This window comes from Oreochromis aureus, linkage group 9 (genome assembly GCF_013358895.1).
Source record: "Oreochromis aureus strain Israel breed Guangdong linkage group 9, ZZ_aureus, whole genome shotgun sequence".
Lineage (NCBI taxonomy): Eukaryota > Metazoa > Chordata > Actinopteri > Cichliformes > Cichlidae > Oreochromis > Oreochromis aureus.
The window spans coordinates 21,795,735-21,813,721 of NC_052950.1; the positions used below are offsets into that span (position 1 = coordinate 21,795,735).

A 17,987-nucleotide genomic window follows, 5' to 3' on the forward strand; every position below is an offset into this window, starting at 1 on the left:
TATGAACACCTTTATTCTTCAACACAGCCTGAACTATTTAGACAAGCTTCCTTGTAATTTCTTTAAGTAGTCTTAAGAATAGTTCTCCAGGCTTCTTGAAGGACATTCAAAGCTCTTCTTTGGATGTTAGCTGCCTTTTGCTGTGTTTTCTGTAAAGATGACCCCACCCTGCTTCAGTAATGTTGTGGTCCAGGCTACTGGGAGGCCAATCCATGACTCACAGACAACCACTCTATGCTTTTACTGCATTATGAGTGTGTTTGTGATCATTTTAATACTGAAAAATCAAGCCATTACCATTCAAATGTGATTCAGATGGTATTGCATAGTGGATCAAATCAGATGGTAATTTTCGGCATTCATATTTCCATCAACCTTGATGCCAACACCTCTGGCTGATGTTCTAAACCAGGACTTTTGTGCAGTAGCATGAGCTTAATGTTTTTACTTTTGAAGCTATGGAAATTCTCATATGATTTTCAGTCATCACATCACATGTCTGGTGTATTTTGCTTGAAAAGTTTTAGAATGCAAATAGTGCTGAGCACATGAGTACAAATGGTAGTGAATGTGTATATTCAGCTTGTTATTAGGAGTATTTTGTCCTCTGTAAGTGGTCCCTGCTCCCAAATGCTTCCAAAAACAGCAAATCATGAAGAAAGTGGTCATTACAAGTTCCCAGAGCAAAAGTTTATGCCGCCAACTGTCTTGGTTTGTCCAAAAAATGATATTTAATTTGCAGAGACATAAACCAGATAACGTTAAATCAAATAAAAATCTAATAGTTTCCACATTAGTCTGGAATAAACTGAGACGTATGTTGTAGTAACAGCTCAACAACAGATGCACCTCCCTTTTGACTCCAACCTCTCATTCATTTACCAGCAGCACCATCCACACACCATCCCAGAAAAACAGAAACTCAGTGGTCCCGTGACCGACGCCGGCTCTCGTCGGATGGAGGCCTCGGGGGGTTTAAACCTGTTTTGGAATTATCAACTATTTGCTTTTGCTTCCTCTGAGGACAGCCGACCTGTTGTGTGCAGAACATGGTTGCGATGATTCACTCCGCTGGGGATGAGTAATACATTTTTTACTCTACATCTGTATGACTTCAATTTAATCGTTGCGCGGCTTCAAACACCACATTCCCAGGTGGGATGGTTCACAATGGACTCTCACCTGAACCAATTAGCCGACAGCCAGCTGCTACTTCAGGCAGAGGGAACGTTTTAATTCCACACAGGTGAGACTCACAGGATGAGCTGGACAGTTGACACACTATACTATTTACGCAAACGGTCCCAGTGGATCAGCCTGAACGTGCTGTAAATGTTCTCTCATTTCAAATGAGGAAGAAACTATACAGTGGCTTGCAAAAGTATTCGGCCCCCTTGAACTTTTCCACATTTTGTCACATTACAGCCACAAACATGAATCAATTTTATTGGAATTCCATGTGAAAGACCAATACAAAGTGGTGTACACGTGAGAAGTGGAACGAAAATCATACATGATTCCAAACATTTTTTACAAATAAATAACTGCAAAGTGGGGTGTGCGTAATTATTCAGCCCCCTTTGGTCTGAGTGCATAGACATTGCCTGATGACATTGCCCATAGACATTTTCATGTCTATGGGCAATGTCATCAGGCAATGTCTATGGGCCATAGACATGCCCATAGACATTGCCTGATGAGTGCTAATGACTAAATAGAGTGCACCTGTGTGTAATCTAATGTCAGTACAAATACAGCTGCCCTGTGACGGCCTCAGAGGTTGTCTAAGAGAATATTGGGAGCAACAACACCATGAAGTCCAAAGAACACACCAGACAGGTCAGGGATAAAGTTATTGAGAAATTTAAAGCAGGCTTAGGCTACAAAAAGATTTCCCAAGCCTTGAACATCCCACGGAGCACTGTTCAAGCGATCATTCAGAAATGGAAGGAGTATGGCACAACTGTAAACCTACCAAGACAAGGCCGTCCACCTAAACTCACAGGCCGAACAAGGAGAGCGCTGATCAGAAATGTAGCCAAGAGGCCCATGGTGACTCTGGACGAGCTGCAGAGATCTACAGCTCAGGTGGGGAATCTGTCCATAGGACAACTATTAGTCGTGCACTGCACAAAGTTGGCCTTTATGGAAGAGTGGCAAGAAGAAAGCCATTGTTAACAGAAAACCATAAGAAGTCCCGTTTGCAGTTTGCCACAAGCCATGTGGGGGACACAGCAAACATGTGGAAGAAGGTGCTCTGGTCAGATGAGACCAAAATGGAACTTTTTGGGCAAAATGCAAAACGCTATATGTGGCGGAAAACTAACACTGCACATCACTCTGAACACACCAGCCCCACTGTCACATATGGTGGTGGCAGCATCATGCTCTGGGGGTGCTTCTCTTCAGCAGGGACAGGGAAGCTGGTCAGAGTTGATGGGAAGATGGATGGAGCCAAATACAGGGCAATCTTGGAAGAAAACCTCTTGGAGTCTGCAAAAGACTTGAGACTGGGGCGGAGGTTCACCTTCCAGCGGGACAACGACCCTAAACATAAAGCCAGGGCACCAATGGAATGGTTTAAAACAAAACATATCCATGTGTTAGAATGGCCCAGTCAAAGTCCAGATCTAAATCCAATCCAGAATCTGTGGCAAGATCTGAAAACTGCTGTTCACAAACGCTGTGCATCTAATCTGAGCTGGAGCTGTTTTGCAAAGAAGAATGGGCAAGGATTTCAGTCTCTAGATGTGCAAAGCTGGTAGAGACATACCCTAAAAGACTGGCAGCTGGAATTGCAGCAAAAGGTGGTTCTACAAAGTATTGACTCAGGGGGCTGAATAATTACGCACACCCCACTTTGCAGTTATTTATTTGTAAAAACTGTTTGGAATCATGTATGATTTTCGTTCCACTTCTCACGTGTACACCACTTTGTATCGGTCTTTCACGTGGAATTCCAATAAAATTGATTCATGTTTGTGGCTGTAACGTGACAAAATGTGGAAAAGTTCAAGGGGGCCGAATACTTTTGCAAGCCACTGTAGAATGCATAGTGCTCCTGCTGCACTACACTGTAGGAAATCAGTGTTTGCAATAGAATTTTTGACTGCAGATTGCATGAAATTAAAAGTATTTCTGGGTTTTGATATTATCTCAGACTAGTGTCTACATATAGGGTATGTAGACACTAGTCCATTTTTAATGTATACCATTTGGGATTGGCCTCTTAGTTTTATTTAAGGGAAGTCATGAGGCTAGACTGTATAATATTAGACCAGTGGTTCCTCACGTTTTTGATTGTTTGCTGCTGGAGAAATTTTAAAGTCCATTTATTGCATTTGGGGTATTTCACTTTCCCTGTGAATGTCAAGAGTTAGCAGACTTATAATGCTATATATAAAGGAGTTATATATTGCCATAGAAAACACTGCTCCTGTCATGATCCTGGGTCCTTTTGACCCAGCGTTTTGCGTTTTCTATTAGTGTTATTTTGGTTCTGTTCTTCCTCCTGTTTAGTGTTCTGTTCTGCCGTCTACTCCTGTGTTAACTCCGCGTTTCCTAGTCTGTGTCTTTGTGTGTATGTGTTTCCTGTTTTATTGTGAAGGTCTGCGTCTGATGTGAGTGTTTTCAGTTTGACTCCCTTGTCTCGTCAGGTTTATCTCTCCCAGCTGTGTTCCCCACCTGTGTGTAATCTCCCTGTGTTCTCTGAGTGTATTTTAGTCGAGTCTTTTGTCTTAGTGATTGCTGGTTCGTCTGTGTTGTTTCCCTTCGGTCTCCCTGCGTCTCTCCATGTGTGTTTCCTCGGACCTCCCTGCATCTTCGTTTCTGGTTTGTTTTGTTAGTTTTCCCAGTTTAGGTTTTTGTAGTTCATGCTCACCCTCGTCGCTTTTGTTTGTCTCCACTACTGTTTAGCACTCCTGTTTAATAAATGCTCACCTGCACCTGAGCTGCCGCTTTTTGGGTCCTAATTTCTCTCCACACGGCTTGCCCCGGCAAACCGTGACAGCTCCTGAACGCACACCATAAAAACAAGGCCATAACAACCATCACATTGCTTTTGGCCTCTGCATTTTGAGGTTAGTGTATTGGTCACCACCATGGTGGCTTTTTGGGAGCCAGAAGTAACTGTATCTAGACAAGAGGGTGGAGTGTTAAGTGATCAGCTAGTTCTACCAAGCCTAGTTAGCAGGCTCTAGCTATATGTGAAAAAGAAGATTTTCACAGGACTACATAGAGTCCTGTTTTATTTGCTCCTGTGCTTGGGATCGTTGTCCTGTTGGATGAACCAAACTTGGGCCAAGCTTTAGCTGCTCGACAGATGGCCTCACATTTGACTCTAGAATACTTTTGGTATGCCGGGGAGATTGCGGTCAAACCAGTGACTGCACGTTGCATAGAGTCGTGTGAAAAGTCTGGATCTACTGAGTCCAAAGTAAAAGGGAAAAAATACTACAGTCTCACTCGGCAAAGATGAAGCACAAACATCTTGGAGGGCTATACCTCACAGCAAGTCATGACGTTAGTCAGATAATCTATTTTTCCAAAAGTACAACCGCAGACCCATACATTGACTCCCGGACAGCTGTGAAGCCGCACAGCTGTGCTGCTAATGCCAGTATCCTGAACAATGAGTTTTACATATTAAAAATACCAGATTATAAACGTATTTTTTCATGCTCTAAATTTGGGCATTTTAACGCTGAAGTCTGTGGGTATTGACTCGATTATGGAGCCAACCTCAAGTGGCCACTAGAGGAAATGCAGTTTTCGGCTCCAGAGGTTGCTACTTGCATCGTCATGTAACATACTTACACAATGTCTGCGTTGAGGCTAGCTGGTACACCTGCAAACAAATTATGAGCAGTCGGCCGTTATTTCTAAATTGTTTAGCCACAAGCAAAATGTTTCAAATGTTCTTTTATTGGCTGTAAGGACAAATACAGTCGTAATGCAGGTCACAGCAACTGAGGAACAAATGCATTACTTTTAATTCTGATGGCAATGTCAGCACACTGCATGGCTAATGTAGCTAAGGATCCCATTAGTTCTGATCATAGGCCCACAGCCCTGAGCTAGATGTGTTTTATGTAATGTTGAGTTTACAGCCTTAAGATCAGTGTGACACAAACACAAACAACAGCTGGTTGTGGGTTATCATGTTTTCATGTCTCCTTAAGGGCCTCCACACGTATTTGGCCATGCATTGAATTATAAATACTGTCTTATAACAAATGGTCACATTAGAAGATTCTTATTTCCAATTTTGAATGTCTAGCTCAAGCTGCAGGGTGAAAAACTGAAAACTGGGTGACAAACTGCTTTAAAAACATTCACGATCAAAGCGTCAAAGCTCTCCGTGTTACTTGTCTTTCAGTTTGACTGTTAGAAACGAAGATGAAACAATACAAAGGTCCACGTTTGAGAGCAGGACGGACAAAACCACTAATTGCGAAGAAAGGTGAGAAAACAGTTCAGCGATACAGAATCTGTGACATTGCTGTGGAAATTCGGTGACATACCAACGCATCCATTATTCTTTTATTTTCCAGCCCGAAGCCTACTCTGGAAGACACTCGCTCCTGGGCGATGTCATTTGAAAAGGTGATGAAAAGTGCAGCCGGGCGAAGCTGCTTCAGGCAGTTCCTGAGAACAGAGTTCAGCGAGGAGAACATGATGTTCTGGCTCGCCTGCGAGGAGCTCAAAAAGGAGACGAACAAGACTGTGGTCGAGGAGAAAGTCCGCCAGATCTATGAGGACTTCATCTCCATCCTTTCTCCTAAAGAGGTGAGTAAATAATACTTGGAATGATAATATCTAAGTTTATCAACAGAAAATCCTAAATGTGTTCTCTAGCTTTGTTCTTCTCAGATATGTTATGATAAATTATCATTTTTAAAATATCAAAACATTTTTCATAATCTGAAAATTAACTTATTGTAAATAAATTTTGTATGAAAGAATAATCAGCTCAGTTTCTTTGTCCCAAGTAGGAACCATATTATCACATATGTTTTACTACAGTTCAAATGCTGACACTCAACACGTTCTCACTCCCAAGGCGTAATATTGCAGATTGCTTTTGCTGTTTGGCAGGCAGATTTTATACTGCTTTTTTAGCTTTAAGATCAACTTCACCAAAAGTCTCAAAGGGGCTCTTTTAGGGTGGGTGTAGAGTGTATATAGAGTCAGGGTGTCAAAGTATAACAGCAATGACAACAAGTGGAGTACTATAAATATCATGTTAATGACAGGCTGCAAGAACAGTATTGTTAATAACCCACCAGCAGTAAGTGTAGCTACCAGTAACATAAACCAGCCATAAAAAAGGAAAAAAGACTAGCTAGAGACAACTGAACAACATATAAAAGGCATCTGAACTGACAGGTTGAAGTCGCCTTACTAATTTATGGATTATGTCAAAAGAAGGCATGTAAGTAGATATTTTTGAGTCAAAGGTGGTTAAAGCAGTAATTTTACATTTTCAAGCTGGTAGCAGGAAGCCTCGTTGAGATACACTCACTGACTACTTAGTTACATGTAGCTAGTTCCAGGCTGGACTCCTTATGCCTTCAGAACTGCCATCATTCATCATAGCACAGATTCAACAAGGTGCCAGAATCATTCCTCTGAGATTTTGTTCCATAATGACACAACAGCATCAAACAGTTGCTGTATTGTATCGAGATCTGGTCACCTTGGAATCTATTGCCATGTTCAAAAGACCAGTTTCTGATGATTTGAACACTGTGGTCATGAAGAGATGGGCGTGGTCAGCATCAGTACTCGGGTAGGCTGTGGTTTACACAACGCTCAGTCAGTACTAAGAGACTGAAAGTATGCCAAGAAAATATCCCGCACATTATTAAACCAGAAGCCTGAACCGCTGATAGAAGGCAACAGAAAAATCGAAAAATCTAAATCTTTTTTTATCCAGTCTTGGTGAGCCTGTGTGAACTGTAGTATCAGTTTCCTGTTCTTAGCTGACATCAGATCACTCGGTGTGTCTTCAGCTGGTGTAGGCCATCTGCTTCAAGATTCAGCATGTTGTTTATTCACTCTTCTGTATATCTTTCTTATAACAAGCAGTTATTTGAGCTACTGTCGCCTTCCTGCCAGCTTGAAGCAGGCTGACCGTTCTCCTCTGAGCTCTGAAAAAGAGAAAATATCTGTGAGCCTCAGTTCTCTGGGTGAAAAAGCCTTGTTGATACCAGACCACTCTGCTTAAACTCTAGAGATGGTTGTGTGGAGAAATCTCAGTAGATCTGCAGTTTCTAAAATATTCAGACCAGTCCATCTGGCACATTTACTTCAGCAGGTCATCTCGACCACGTCGACATGCCTAAATGTATTGAGTTGGTGCCGTGTGATTGGCTAATAACGCATTTGCAGTAACGAGCAGTTAAACAAGCATCTCAAAGTGTCACGCAGAGTATAGAATCCTTGTGTGGAAGTTGTTTTGTCTTTTTATATGTGCATTTTTTTTAATCCATCATCCGTGCTATTGAACACTAGGATGTGCATGACTCTTGTGATTGTTTCAGGTGTAATGCCATCTCATTCTTCTGTCTCCTCGTCCTCTCCAGGTCAGTTTGGATTCACGCGTCCGAGAAGTGATAAACCGCAATATGCTTGAGCCGACCTCGCACACGTTCGACGACGCTCAGCAGCAGATCTACACGCTGATGCAGAGAGACTCGTACCCCCGCTTTATAAACTCATCTGCGTACACAGATCTGCTGAAGAGCCTGGAGGAGTCTCAGTCTCCCTCTGAGCCATAGACTCTCCACTGCCACACAATGCTTTTTAGCGCATGCGTCCCACCCGAAGGAGTTTCGTGTTCATGTTGGAGTCCTGCTATTTAAAGAAAGACAGACGTGAAAATGAACACTACTTATCCAGCTGTAACTGCTGTTTATTTACCCACGATTAGCTTACCAAAACCTTTGGAGCAAACAAGAACAAATGCTCGGTTCAGCATCAGTTACTTGTCTAAAACATATCTATATTTTTATATACTCCCTAGCGCTTGACATTGCACTTTTCTACTACCTTGTTTAATGAGGGAACGCATGTATCTGTGAGCACTGCATTTGTATTTAGGTATATTGTGAGCCTTAATGCATATCCAGTTCTTGTAGAAACTAGTAGTTTTTATTTAATGGTAAAATTAAGAAGAAGGAAAGTGCCTTGGAATAAGATCTTCTACACTAGCACCTTTGGTCTAAAACGAATGGTGCGACAATGACTTCACACGTTGGTGCTTTTAGCTCTTCTCAAAGATCAAAGTTTTTACAACTTGACGAGCTGATACCCAGATATAGATCTTGTCTTTGTGTTTCAATACTGTGATACTAGTCTATATTTAATTTAAGCAAAACAGGGAAAAACAAACTAAATACATGACCATGACCACTGATATATTTGTGTATTTAAAAAGGAATTTGTGTGAAATAACTATACGAGTTCTCACATAAATAAAGCACAATCATATGTTGCTTCTTGTGTCATGAACATTCACAGTGGAGTCTATGCTTTCACCTGATTATGTATTGCACACGTAGTACTGTAGTTTTTGCAGTGTGTTAAGAACAGTTTTCAGAAACGATTTACACTTTAGGACAGCCAATAACATATTGGCTGTCCTACTTAATCAGGTAAGAAGGCTGATGAAATCCCAGGTGCAAATACTGTATCTACAATTATGTAAACCCAAATGCAGGAGAAGAGGAATGAAAGAAAGCAGAAGAGAAACTACATGTGTTTAAATGAGATGGGGGCAGATGGAAAAGTGAAGGGGGATGATTTTAAATGCCTGGGATCAACCATCCAAAGCAATGACAAGTGCACAAGAGAATTGAAAGAGAGTAAAGCCAGGGTGGAACGGGTGGAGATCACAGTTAGGGGTGAAAGATGGCTAGAGATAAGAGTCAAAGGGAAGGTTTATAATATGGTAGTGCTATGATGGTTTGGAGATTGTGGCTCTGATAAAAAGACAGGAGGCCGAGCTAAGATTTTCACTGGGAGTGGCCAGAATGGACAGGAGTAGAAATAAGTATATCGGAGGGAGTTTGGAGACTAAGTCTGAGAGGCAATGCTGAGATGGTTTGGTCATGTGCAGAGGAAGGATAGTGGATATGCTTGACCAAGTATGCTGAATATGGAGCTGCTGGACAGGAGGAAAAGAGGAAGACCCCAGAGAAGATTCATGGATGAGGGGAAAGAGGACATGCAGGGGGTTGGTGTGACAGAGGACGCTGGGATCGGGGGAGATGGAGGCAGATGATTCGCTGTGGTGACCCCTAAAGGGAGGAGCTGAAAAAAGAAGAAATCTGAGAAGCTGGCAGCAATAAATATTCGGCCTTTTAGCTTGGCGATGTGCCTTAATTAATAATTCATCACCAGACAAGAGCTACATTAATGAAAAAGAAAAACATTTAACAACAGGCCATTTATTGTGAGAGAGTAGGTATTAAACCATGAAATGTAGCCCTAGTTGTTATAATACATACAATTCCTGCAAGAAATGGCTCGTCTCAATGAAAAGTAGCTTCACAATCAAGCAACTACTGTTAGTTACTCTACTGTAACACTGAGGGTCGTGTGTGGCTCCAGGTCAGGATGCAGCATCAGTACAGTCATGCCTCTCGCAGGCTGACAGCTCCGTTCTTATCTATGAGTAGCAGCAGGTTTCTTTTTTTTTTCTTTTTTCTTTTTTTTAATTATCAAGTAAGTCAGTGGTCCTCGAGTCCATGTAGTCTCACTGGAGTCATGCTCAAAGGACTCTGTTGATATTGATCAGGTGAGCGGACACACTCATGTTCATTCGTCGCTGATAGGAGGAAGCTGCTTTTCTATGAATCGCTTGACATCCACCATTTCCTGTAAATACACAAAAAGATGCAAAAAGCATTTCAGATGGAGCCGACACAGAAAGCTCCGCAGTCAAATGTGCCTTTTGGGTTTTTTTTAAATTCCCACCCTCACCTCTGGACACGCGCTGTGAGGTAGACCCCGGTATGACTTGAAGGTAATGTTGGCAGGACTGATGAGAGCTTTCATCTTCTCTGCTGTCTGGATGCCGAATGCGTAGGGAACCAGGGGATCGGCATCCCCGTGGCACTGCAGGACATGCATGTCCTTGTTAGCACTGTTGGCAGCCGCCTGAGAATAGAACAGATTAGGATTATTTTTATTATCTGATTATGACTGAATGTGAGCTGGCTGTGGGATATCCCAGTAGTGTAATCCAATTAAAGGAGTAGTTTGTTAAAAAAAGAAATAAAACATTTGAAGCATTACATGTATATATACAGTGCTTACCAAATTTATTAGACATCAACCCAAAGTAAAAAGAAACACTCATATATGTGCTTATTTTTAACCGGTCCAAAAGAAAATACTTGCATTGACAACTTTATGAAGTGTCGATTATCAAAAATTTTAAGAACTACAAATTTCAGGTGTAACTGTCTAAAAGTGTAGGTTGCACCCTCAGAAATGTTTCTACCTGAGGGAAGGATTTGTGGAGAGGAAGCCAGCAGCTGAGAGCGACCACACCGGCAAGTTTCTGTTGAGTCGTCAGAGCCGTGTAGAGAGACAATGCTCCACCCTGGGGAAAAACAAAAACAAAAAAAACAGTCGTTCTCACAAAGATACTAAGCCTAACACTAACAGATTACAACTACACATCAACATAACCTCAGCTTGAGGACAGCACTTGATTAATCCACACTTGATTGGTTCAAACAGTCCACTTTTTATAGCAAAACCTAAGTGTGTGTCAGTTTTCATTGGATAAACGTCCGAACAGGATTTTAAATCTATGGGATAATCCACGGGTGGGAACTAACTGCCACATACCCAACTAAATAAAGATTAAACAACTCCCAGTGTAAGTATGACAGCTCCAAGAAAACACAAAAATAAAGTAACTCCTCTGAGTCAGAACATTTGTACACTACAGGCCTCTCTTATTGTTAAAGGTTAAAAATACAAAGAATACGGGTGTAGAGGAAACATGACAAATACACTTCTTCATTAATACACATTTGTCAGTCAAATAAAGTGAATTCACATTTATATACAGGGCTCATTTAGCGGTGTCAAACCATGAGTATGTTTGCATGATTAAAGGCTCTAGTGCTTTTTTGTTCTTTCAAAATAATTTACTTTGAAATAAATTATTTGTATTTTAAGTGCCTAAAGTGCATGAAAACAGCGCCTAGTTGTTTTTTCTGTGCTTTTCTTGCTTAAATTTAAGATGTGCCTGCACACAAAATACATCCATAATTTAAATCAAATAATCTCTCCAGTTATCGTGCTGTTTGATATCAACTGAAAGAAACAGATCAGAGGGCTTCGTGTTGCTCAGAAGCAAAAAAAAATAGTCCTGCGCATAAGCATAAGAACAAATTGTTCAATTTTCAGTTCGTTTTTGTATAGATTAAACAAACAATTATTAAGCTGTAGATACAGTACATCTGTTTAACCCAATTTCAGTCTATGTTTGCTGGCTGCCATTCTATTAACTGCTTACAGCATAATAATAAACTATATAATAAGTGCCTTCTACTATGGCTCCATGGCTGAGTTATGTACACATTCAACTAAAAGGAGACACAAATCCCTTTGGGGTTGCATCAGGAAGGGCATCCGGTGTAAAATATCTGCCAAATCAAACATAAGGAGTGACCCAATATGGCGACCTTGTGAATGAAGGAGCAGCCAAAAGTAGCTTTAATAATTCCTTGATAAGTGCTTACTATAACTGCTTACGTGGTTTGTATGATTATACTCACCTTCCTCACTGCACATTTGCAGTTGCAAGAAAACATCACCTAGCATCAAGTGTTTTTTCAAGATTAAAGTTGTACGCAGCGACCGGTGCTGTTAGTCCAGGTCGAAGGAGTACATATTTTATTAGAATTGAGTGTAGCTTTTTGTCTGCCTGAATAAATATGACTGAAAAGGAAGTGCTGTTCATATTCTTTTAGTGTTTCCATTGGCTGTGAATTTCTTTCCAACTTAACTTTAAAAATCCGTAAATGTCTTGTCTTTCAAACAAAAAAAATAAATGCACAACCTTTCCAAGTTTTTTCTCATTAATTTGACACATTTCTCCGGTAAATCTGCTGTTTTCTTCCTATAAAATCACCAAACTTTAAAAAAATAATTTTCCATAAGATATTATCATCCCTCACTCAGTGTTTTTTTTTTTTTTTTTTTAACTTTCAGTGGCAGTAATGCGCCATCATAACACCGCCTGTAAATCACACACACAAAAAACAAGGTTATATAACATATCATTCCTGCACATCCCACACTTACCTGCGAAAATCCGCCCAGGATAATCCTGTGAGAAGGTATCCCATTCTTCACTTCTTGGTCTATCAAAGCTTTAACTGAAATGAAATTAAGGAAACCCCTTATGTTTGAATGTGACTGAAGAAAAGGCTTAAAAGGATCAAAATCCTTCTATCAACATACTGTTCTCTGACGCTCTCTTAATTCCAGCCTCGTCTTCATTTGCATTCGCACTCAGCCCATAGATATCGAACCTGTAGAAAGGGAGTACATACATGTGAGGCTCAACCGACATGCAACAGCCACACTCTCAATTGAAAAATCCTCCTTAACTGCCAGGCTTACCAAGAAGGCATGTTCATCCTCATGTTCAAAGTAACAGGCATGGTGGGACTGTAACCAGTGGAAAAGAGTAACATTATGGCTTGCCCTAACTGCCCTAAATGTGTCAACAGGTTTATACATCTTCAGAGCCTTTAATATGGCATTCAAGTCTACATAAGCTGCTTACAGACTTTCTAAAACTTTCCCAAAACCTGCTTTTCCTGTTATAACTGCTCTATATACTTACGCATGTGGACAGATGTATTTCACATGTGGTATCCTGATGCCTGCGAAAGCTTCTGCCCAGCCATGTCTGTCATTTTGGACACAGTTAAATCAGTTAAAGCGAAAGGAAAAGTGTCTTGGGTACTAAGGAACACCAATATTACACACAAGAAGTAAACAAATCTCTCTACATACCCAGTGTCGCCAAGGCCATGCAGAAATATAACCTGTCAAAACAAACAACACCTATTCGCACATGCGGGTACAAACTAGGCTCTTTATTGTCTAATAACAGCTGCTTTTTTTCACTAACATGTGAATGACCTGTGTCGCCTTGTTAACTCACCGCTGCGGTGGCTTTACGGGCAGCAGGCACAATGGCAGGTAAGGGCGCTGACATGTTATTGCCGCACATGCAGCGCTGAGGCAGCTGTTATGTCGGGAGAAGTTAGCTGTTCTTAGCTAATAACGGTGCCCCCCCCCCTTTGTTGTCAATCCGTGTCGAGATCTGTCCAACTCTGCCGTTCAATTATAAAACAGCTGAAGGACAAAATACCGACCGACCATGGAGGTCAAAGTATCGCTGCCCCCTGTCCCTGCTGGCAGTCGTGAATTTCTTCTTGGAAGTTGAAATTTGATGTTAGAAACAACCACACCAACACCAACGGCTAGGGTTCTACTCGCTAAAGACAGGCACGCTTCGTAGTCCCGCCCCCTCCGCTTTTTGATTGGATGTCGTTAGCGGCCCGATTACAAATGCACATCAGCCATTGGGTGAGTGAAATGTCGATGAGCGCCTCTTTGAGGGCTGTTAAATCCTCCACACCACACTTCTGTACTTGAATATTACAGACAATGTGATTTGCACAGCTCAAGAAACACAATTCAAAATTTTATAAAAAATAATAATAAAAAAGAAGAACCTTTACATATTTGGCATTCAAATTTTAAACATAAGCTATGCTATACTGTTTATAGCATAAGTGGGGAGATTGCTTTGTTACGATAAGTTAAACAAATGTATAGCAAAATAGCTTAAATAAGTAGACCAGTGCATATATAGAATATATTATATATATTTATATCTAAGGAGGAAGCAAAGGCAGCTATGAAGAGGATCAAGAGTGTAAAAGCAGCTGGTCAAGATTATATATCTGTGGAGGTATGGAGACGTCCAAGAGAGAGGGCAGTGGATGTTTTTTTTACCAGATTGTTAAACGTGATCTTAGAGAGTGAGGAAATGCCTGATGAATGGAGAATTGTATTGGTACAGACTTCCAAGAACAATGATGATCTGCAGAGCTGTGGTAACTAGATCGTTCCAGAAAACATCTAAAAGAGCCAATACTGATCTGAAAAAAATGTTTTTTGAGCGATGAAACCGAGGTGAATTTGTACCAGGATGATCACAACCCAAAGTGTACCACATTATCTGTCAAGCATGGTGGCGGCAGTGTTATGGTATGGATGGATGCCAGTGGAAATGGATCACTAGTGTTTATTGATGATGTAACTGCTGATAGAACCAGCAGGATGAATTATGAAGTGTACAAATACTCTCTTCGCAGATTCAGCCAAATGCCGCAAAAGTGATTACTGATAACCCATAGCAAACTACAAAGGCAACTCAAGAGTTTTTGTTTCATTTAGGTTTGGTTTTTAAGCAAAGAATACTCTTCGATAGTCAAGACAGTCAACTGATCTCAACCCAACAGAGCATGCTTTTTGGTTATGAAATGGAAAAACTGGATGCAGAAACATCCACAAACAAGCAGCAACTGAAAGTGGCTGCAGTAAAGGTCAAGCAGAGGGTCGCAAAGGAGAAAAGACAGCATTTGGTGACGTTGATGAGTTCCAGACTTCAGGCAATCATTGATTGCAAAGGATTTTTATCTAAGTATTAAAATTAATATGCTACTTTCAGCTGATCCCTTATTCACGTGGTCTTACCACAGCAGGTAGCTTTACATGTTTTGACTTGGAGGATTTTTTTTCACACTGGATGCTATTCCTGATGCAACCCCAAGGTAATTTTTGCCTCCTCCCCAGGTCATTTTTCACTTGTTAGTCGTTGCACATACTGATTGTTTGATTTAAAATCCACAGTGGTGGTGTGCAGAGGCAAAACTACAAAAAAGTCGTAAAAGATAATAATGGTGTAATAATGTTGAATATTAGTAATAATTCTAGCAACGTTTGGGTTTTGCTTGGGACATTTTCAAGATATGTTAATTAATGTTATCGTGAGCCAGACCATTTTGGCTGTTTTCTAAATAATAAAAATTGCATATTGACACAGATTATTTTGGAAAACAGGAGCGCCAAACCCCTTTCTTTTATTTTGAAACGTAACAGCGTCGACGAGAAATACTTCCGCTGCCCTCTTTGTCACGTGACCTCTATGCCCTTGGTTTGCTACCTTTGACATGTGAGCGTCCGAAACATGTCTTTCCCTAAGAAACCAGGCGGTAAAGCACTAGATGTTTTGCAGAACCTCCCGCGGATAACCTTAGCGAACCTACGGCCTGAACCAGGAGCCCGGCAAACGGTAAGTTTTAATCTCTCGTAAATTTTGTAGCTATCTGTGGCTAACGCAGCTAGTGTGTGCTAAAGTAATCCAGCGGAGATAGTTGTTCTCATGAAGTTATGTGCAAGCTAGAGGAGATGGTCCTAAATGTTCCTGTGTCGCAGGACAAACGCCGGGGCAGAGGGCAGCATGGTGGCAACAGGAGCGGCAGAGGACACAAAGGAGAGCGGCAGAGAGGGAACCGACCTCGGCTGGGCTTCGAGGGGGGGCAGACCCCCTTTTACCTGGCCATACCAAAATACGGATTCAATGAAGGGCACAGGTAAAAACGTCAAATGTCTTCTATCTGTGAAGCTAACGCCGAATTTGCATAAATGACAGATGCACTTGGTTGCCACCAAGCTCGAATCAGAAAACATAAAGCTTTATTTATAACCTGTTTTATCTGTCAGTCAGTACACCTTATCTACACAGCACTACCTACACTGATCTCTTAATACCAGCATTAGAGTCATGCTGTGTAGCTGGACTGGCATTTGTGAGTGCACACCTGGAGTGACAGGTCTGCCACCGGCACCTTGTTCTGTTCATAGATGGGAGCACAGACTCCACTGAAGAACATCAGGCCCTCATGCCACATTCATGGAGTCTGACAGCCAGAAATGTGCCTGAGCACCCTGCAGGAGGTCCTTTTGTAGAGCATGGGCAATGCTGCTCCTCTCCTTCTTGCACAAAAGATCAAATACTGCCCCATGTAATGTCCCATCCCCTTGTATGTCCTCCACAATTTTGAAGGGAGGAGATTGTGGTGGGTGGCAGAGGAAACTTTGCGATGGCACTTGCATATCTGTCATCTTGGAAGAGCTGGACTACCTGTGCAGCCTGAATGCACTGCAGTTACCATCTCATGCTGCCAGTAGCAATAAACAAAAGTCAGTCATGAGGTGCACCTCGAATGAATTCACAGTGGTTTCCGCTTCCTGACTGGACAGATATATATCCCTGAAGTTTAACTCAGTTTGTGTTAGGCTGCTATGATCGAGCGTTCCCTTAATTTTGCTGAGCAGTGGATATTGATTTGTACTACTTCTTCCTCCTCAGTCGCCGTCCGCAGTACCACCCTCTGACGCTAAAACGGCTGCAGTACCTGATCGACCTGGGAAGAGTGGACCCGACTCAGCCTATAGACCTAACCCAGCTCGTCAACGCCAGAGGAGTCACAATCCAGCCCCTGAAGCGCGACTATGGAGTCCAGCTTGTTGACGAGGTTTTTGATCTGTTCATCTGTTTCATAGAGATCAAATTAGGCAAAATTAGGCAGCTTGATTTCTCATCACAGCTGATTTTAAAATCATTTAACAATCGTCTGAGGACAAACAGCTACTTCCTGGCGTATTTAGTGTCAACACAGAAACAAGATTTAAGAGATGTGATTATTGAGGTCAAATAAATTATGAATGCTATGCTACAACACCAGAGGATCTCCTTTCCATGGAAATTGAAAGTAAAAGGTTTCTTAATGGATAACCTGTTCATTTCCTTTATCTGTTTTATGAGCAGAACATCTTAAATATGTACGAGGAAAACACACAAATGTATTTTCTCTGTCATCAGTAGAGCCTGTGAGCTGAAGACTTTATGCATAGCTGCTGCAAGACAAAGAAAACAATTTGAACAGCTTATACTTTGACCAGCAAAGGTTTTATTCTGTAAGAATGGCTTTAAAATCACTGTGAAGTTATCTAATTGGTTAGAACTGAAGAATTTCAGTACACATACCAGTAGGTGGCACCACATGACAGTGATGTCACTGTGACAGTAACAGATTAAGATGCTGGTCTTGACTCCTCAGTATTTTTATTTAGTTATTATTTTTAGCCAGTTCGGACTAAAGCTCATGTTTTTGTCCTGTTCCAGGGTGCTGACATTTTTGCTGCAAAAATCAACATTGAGGTTCAGAGAGCGACTGAAGGAGCCATAGCTGCTATTGAAAGGAACGGAGGGGTCATCACAACCAGTTTCTACGATCCCATAAGTCTTGGTAACTCATTAATGACTGATCTTATCCACTTGCCCAAGTTGATGTATTTTTTTTTTTTTTTTTTTTTTTTAAGATAAAAAGCCTGAAAATGTGCTCTCACTTTTTGCAGATATCCTCATCAAGCCCGTCCCGTTTTTTGTCCGTGGGCAGCCGATTCCAAAGCGAATGTTGCCCGGGGAGGATATGCTCCCTTATTACACAAGTGCTGACAACCGGGGTTACTTGGCAGACCCGGACAAAATCCAGCAGGCCCGGCTAGCCCTGGCGCAGAAGTATGGTTACATTCTGCCAGATATTTCAAAGGATGAACTGTATCACATGCTGGCCATGAGGAAGGATATACGACAGATCTTCTTTGGCCTTTCTCCAGGCTGGGTTGTTAACATGCCCGAGAAGAAGATCCTGAAACCAACTGATGAAAAACTGCTGAAATATTACAGATCGTAGGTGTTAGGAGAAAAATACTGTTTATGTATAGGGACCTGGGGGTGTTGAAAGCGTTTTCATTTTGTATGGAAAACTGTAGTCTGTGTGTTGCCATTAAACTTTATGTTGAAAAATACA

The 17,987-nt window shown here is 41.4% G+C and overlaps 3 protein-coding genes across 5 annotated transcripts in view; 2 read left to right on the forward strand and 1 right to left on the reverse strand.

The window, feature by feature from the left end:
• Positions 1-9,558, forward strand: part of LOC116335971 (regulator of G-protein signaling 20) — a 26,034-nt gene extending 16,476 nt beyond the window's left edge. For 2 of the 3 annotated variants that reach the window (XM_039617723.1, XM_039617724.1), the window contains exons 4-6: positions 5,378-5,461; positions 5,553-5,787; positions 7,587-9,558. In XM_039617723.1, coding sequence (XP_039473657.1) covers positions 5,378-5,461; positions 5,553-5,787; positions 7,587-7,781 — 514 coding nt within the window. In that variant the 3' untranslated portion in view covers positions 7,782-9,558. Of the gene's footprint in view, positions 1-1,145; positions 1,247-5,377; positions 5,462-5,552; positions 5,788-7,586 lie in introns of those variants that run through there. The other variant, XM_039617726.1, reaches the window with a different exon arrangement.
• On the reverse strand, positions 9,437-13,562 carry lypla1 (lysophospholipase 1). Its single transcript, XM_031759761.2, has 9 exons — positions 13,202-13,562; positions 13,051-13,082; positions 12,878-12,943; positions 12,652-12,699; positions 12,490-12,560; positions 12,331-12,404; positions 10,511-10,612; positions 9,988-10,164; positions 9,437-9,882 (listed from the first exon to the last, which is right to left on the reverse strand). Exons 1-9 carry the CDS (start codon positions 13,268-13,270, stop codon positions 9,823-9,825), a joined length of 699 nt encoding a protein of 232 aa, XP_031615621.1. The 5' UTR covers positions 13,271-13,562; the 3' UTR covers positions 9,437-9,822.
• Positions 13,563-15,222: 1,660 nt separating this feature from the next.
• mrpl15 (mitochondrial ribosomal protein L15) lies at positions 15,223-17,987 on the forward strand. Its single transcript, XM_031759743.2, has 5 exons — positions 15,223-15,403; positions 15,547-15,704; positions 16,484-16,649; positions 17,300-17,423; positions 17,533-17,987. Exons 1-5 carry the CDS (start codon positions 15,299-15,301, stop codon positions 17,868-17,870), a joined length of 891 nt encoding a protein of 296 aa, XP_031615603.1. The 5' UTR covers positions 15,223-15,298; the 3' UTR covers positions 17,871-17,987.